The 3,827-nt window shown below is 34.9% G+C and overlaps 1 protein-coding gene across 1 annotated transcript; it reads left to right on the top strand.

Annotated features, from left to right (window-relative positions):
• Positions 1-2,847: 2,847 nt before the first annotated feature.
• LOC139896172 (large ribosomal subunit protein uL11-like) lies at positions 2,848-3,526 on the top strand. The gene has a single exon (XM_071878762.1). It carries the CDS (start codon positions 2,897-2,899, stop codon positions 3,395-3,397), a length of 501 nt encoding a protein of 166 aa, XP_071734863.1. The 5' UTR covers positions 2,848-2,896; the 3' UTR covers positions 3,398-3,526.
• The last annotated feature ends 301 nt before the right edge of the window (positions 3,527-3,827 follow it).

The following is a 3,827-nucleotide window of genomic DNA, read 5'->3' as shown; positions in this document are numbered from 1 at the left end:
ATCAAAATATCTACGAAATTGAGCACCCTGGTAACTAAACTTTAACGTATATATATAATTTGTACCCTTTGTATAATCATCTTAATAATACACTCAAATCAACGTGTACGCTTCTCAAATAGCATACATCCGTTAAAAGGCTAGTGCTTTAGCTCGGACGGGGATATCAAGCCCTATGGATCCATATACTACTACTCGCGCCCACCAGTTCTTATAACTGGCAGTTACTAGTTACCAAAGCTAAGGGATTTTCGGTTCAAACTCAGTATAGAATTTAGTATGTACTTGTATCCATTGCGTTTAAAATAAAGTGCATGTATTCTCAGCCCAAAAATATATATTGCAAAACCAATTAAAAAGGGAGCAAATGAAACTCACCTTAGCAGCATATAAAGTCGTTCACCAAAATGTGATCGAAACTCGGATTACCAAATAATCGTAGATCTCAACCTAGAGAACATATGTTGGTCAATAAATGTCTATCAAGCTAGGTCAGGTCATAGTGTATCACAATCCTAATGCTCGAGATCGACATACAAAAGTTATCCAATGTCGTTTCAAAAAGTCAATTTTGACAGTTGTTTAACAAAACGAGACGTACCTTATATAAGGATTCATTTACTCGGTTGGTAATATTCAAAAATCTAAATTATCAATCTCGTAAACGAGTTGTTTAAATCTTAATTGTAGATTCAAAAGCAATTTCAATTAACGTCAATCATAATTCAGTTGATCATATCCTTTAATCCGTTCATCGAAATTATTCGATATCTAAATGAAAAGTTATTGATTTTTCGCCAGCTTTCCAAAAACATGTATATCATATACTTTTTACCAGTAATATATGTATTTAATTCGCGATTCATTATAACTGTTTAACGACGAAATTTAGCATACAAGCATATATAAATATATATATACTCGAGCACTAGACATGGATACACAATTAATATATAAAAGATAAAATTTGAGTGCTTACGTATAAATATTGAGATTCAATATTGTAGGAAAGTACGTAGACGTAACGGAGATGATAAACACTAGATTTGATTCACAAATATACCCCTGAACATTACCCATAACCTCCTTGGCAATAACCCATAAATTCCTTAGCTCTATCCCGCTCAAAAACCCATTTTGAAGGTGACACGCTCATAACCTCGTCGTAGTATTTTAGGTATATATACTACTAATAATAATATTATATTATAATAAGATTAATAATAATAATAATAATAATAATAATAATAATAATAATAATAATAATAATAATATAAAAAATAATAATTCGGAGGAATGAATCGAGCTTTTATAGTATGTGGCCTGCTACAGTACCTCATGCGATCGCATGAGTTTTCAGTGTTTTTGCCATGCGATCGCATGGCCGCCTTATCCGTTTTTGTTTGCTAGTTCATCGACATCAAATAGTGGTTACTGTAGCAAATAGTGCTACTGCAGCAAATAGTGTTTACTGTAGCAAATAATGTTCACTGTAGCAAAGTCATTTTACTGTAGCAAATCACTGTAGCAAGTCGTTTTCACTGCAGCACTGTAGCAAAATACGGTTTCACTGTAGCAAATAGTGTTTTACTGTAGCAAATAGTGTTTTACTGTAGCAAAGTCATTTTACTGTAGAAAATAGTGTTTTACTGTAGGAAAGTCGTTTTTACTTGTACATATATATATATACATACATATAATTGTTCATGAATCGTCGAGAGCAGTCAAATGTAATGAAACAGTTCTAAAATTTTGAGATTCAACTTCATAGACTTTGCTTATTGTGTCGGAAACGTTAAATCATTTAAAGATAAAGTTTAAATTTGGTCAAAAATTTCCGGGTTGTCACACTCTCTCCCCTCTCACACTCTCTTTCACACACATTTTTTTCTTTTGTTCGGTCCAATGCAGTTTTTTGATGTTGTTTGCAACTCAAATTTGCACTTGCTGTCTTCAACTTAATTTGATCTTTTATATATATTAGTTGCCTTGTCTATCTTTGGTTCAAGGATGAAAGATCAATTTAAAAGTAGACTTCGGATTTCGGATAATCCGATATCCGAATCCGAAATTTCGGATATCCGGTTTTCGGATATCCGAAATTTCGGATTCGAATATCGGATGGCCAAATCCACTATCCGAATTTTCGGATATCCGAAATTTGGATATCCGAAATTTCGGATATCCGGTTTTGAACACCCCTACCACTCATACAATGATTGAGCTAGTCAAATCACGTATTTTAATGTAGTAAGTTGCTTACGTTAAAAATAAACATTTTTCAAAAAAAAAAAAAAGGAGAAAAATTCAAACGGCTCATAAATATTCTTGTTAATAAAACTTTTCTTTTCCCTAAATTTCAAAAACTTTTCTTTCTCGTTGCTAAGGCGTTCTTTTCGACCACCAACTTTACATGAGTGCTCGGATAACCTTTCCTTTTCTCTCGCACCTCTTTTGACTAGTCTTACAAGACTCCATTTTATTTCGTTGGTCACTTTCGCCGTCTTTACTTCAAATTCGTTCGCACGAATTCAAGAGATTTGTCATAAAAACATTTTTTGGAAAATGTATTCTTTTATTAATTTCCCATGAAATAATTACTTATATTTCTTTGCTAACTAACGCGAGTAGTATAAAAGCCCAATGGCACCAACTTAAAAAGAACCCATCCAATAGTGGGTTTCAAATTTGACACCAATGGTCCTTCAGTTAGAACTTAACAGAAAGAAATTTGCAGAGTAGGTCCTTCAGTATCCACGAAAGCTTTTTTGGGCCTAAACTTCATCATAAAAAGCCCAATAGAAGTCTGTTCCATTTCGCAAACCCTAATTTATATCGATTATTATCTGATTTGGTTCTCATTTCTTCATTCCCCAAAACCCTAGCTGCTACAACAATGCCGCCAAAGTTTGATCCATCTCAGGTGGTCGACGTTTACGTCCGAGTTACCGGCGGTGAGGTCGGAGCTGCGAGTTCACTCGCTCCTAAAATCGGTCCACTCGGTCTATCACCAAAGAAGATCGGAGAAGACATCGCAAAAGAAACCGCCAAGGACTGGAAGGGTCTACGTGTCACCGTCAAGCTTACAGTTCAAAATCGTCAGGCTAAGGTCTCCGTGGTGCCATCTGCTGCCGCACTTGTGATCAAAGCGTTGAAAGAACCGGAACGTGATCGGAAAAAAGTGAAGAATATCAAACACAGTGGTAATATTTCACTTGATGATGTGATTGAGATTGCAAAGGTGATGAGGCCGAGATCAATGGCTAAGGAATTACAAGGTACTGTGAAGGAGATCCTCGGGACTTGTGTATCAGTTGGTTGTACGGTTGATGGTAAGGATCCTAAGGATTTGCAGGAAGAAATTGCTGCTGGTGATGTTGAGATTCCTCTCGATTAATTCGCCTTTTTGTTTTAAGGTTTAAGTTGTTTTTCTGTTTTTAAAATTATGAGAATGAGAATTGTGATTTCTTGTATTTGATATTACAATATCTTTAATCCTCAGACTGAGTTGTGCTTTTAGATTATATATTACTGTGTTTGAGATGTTTTGATTATATTATGATTTTGTATTTGAACTGCGTGCAATTTTTATCTTGCAAGTGCTTATGAAACGCATCGAGCACATTTTATCTGTTAGCAAAATGTGCATTTTGGTATAATTACTACGGAACCAATATGCACTCCTGAATGATATCTATGTGTTCGGCTAATCGTTTTTAGCTTAAATGTAATTTGGACCCTGTTTGTTACTAGTTGTTTAAGGAACCGTGTTGGCTTGCCTTGATGGTTCTAGCTGCTGTTTTTGTATGTTTAACGATCCGTGTTGG

The sequence above is a fragment of the Rutidosis leptorrhynchoides genome, chromosome 3 (assembly GCF_046630445.1).
Source record: "Rutidosis leptorrhynchoides isolate AG116_Rl617_1_P2 chromosome 3, CSIRO_AGI_Rlap_v1, whole genome shotgun sequence".
Taxonomy (NCBI): domain Eukaryota; kingdom Viridiplantae; phylum Streptophyta; class Magnoliopsida; order Asterales; family Asteraceae; genus Rutidosis; species Rutidosis leptorrhynchoides.
Note: the sequence above shows the minus strand (reverse complement) of the source record. Positions and strands in the feature narration are given on the sequence as shown.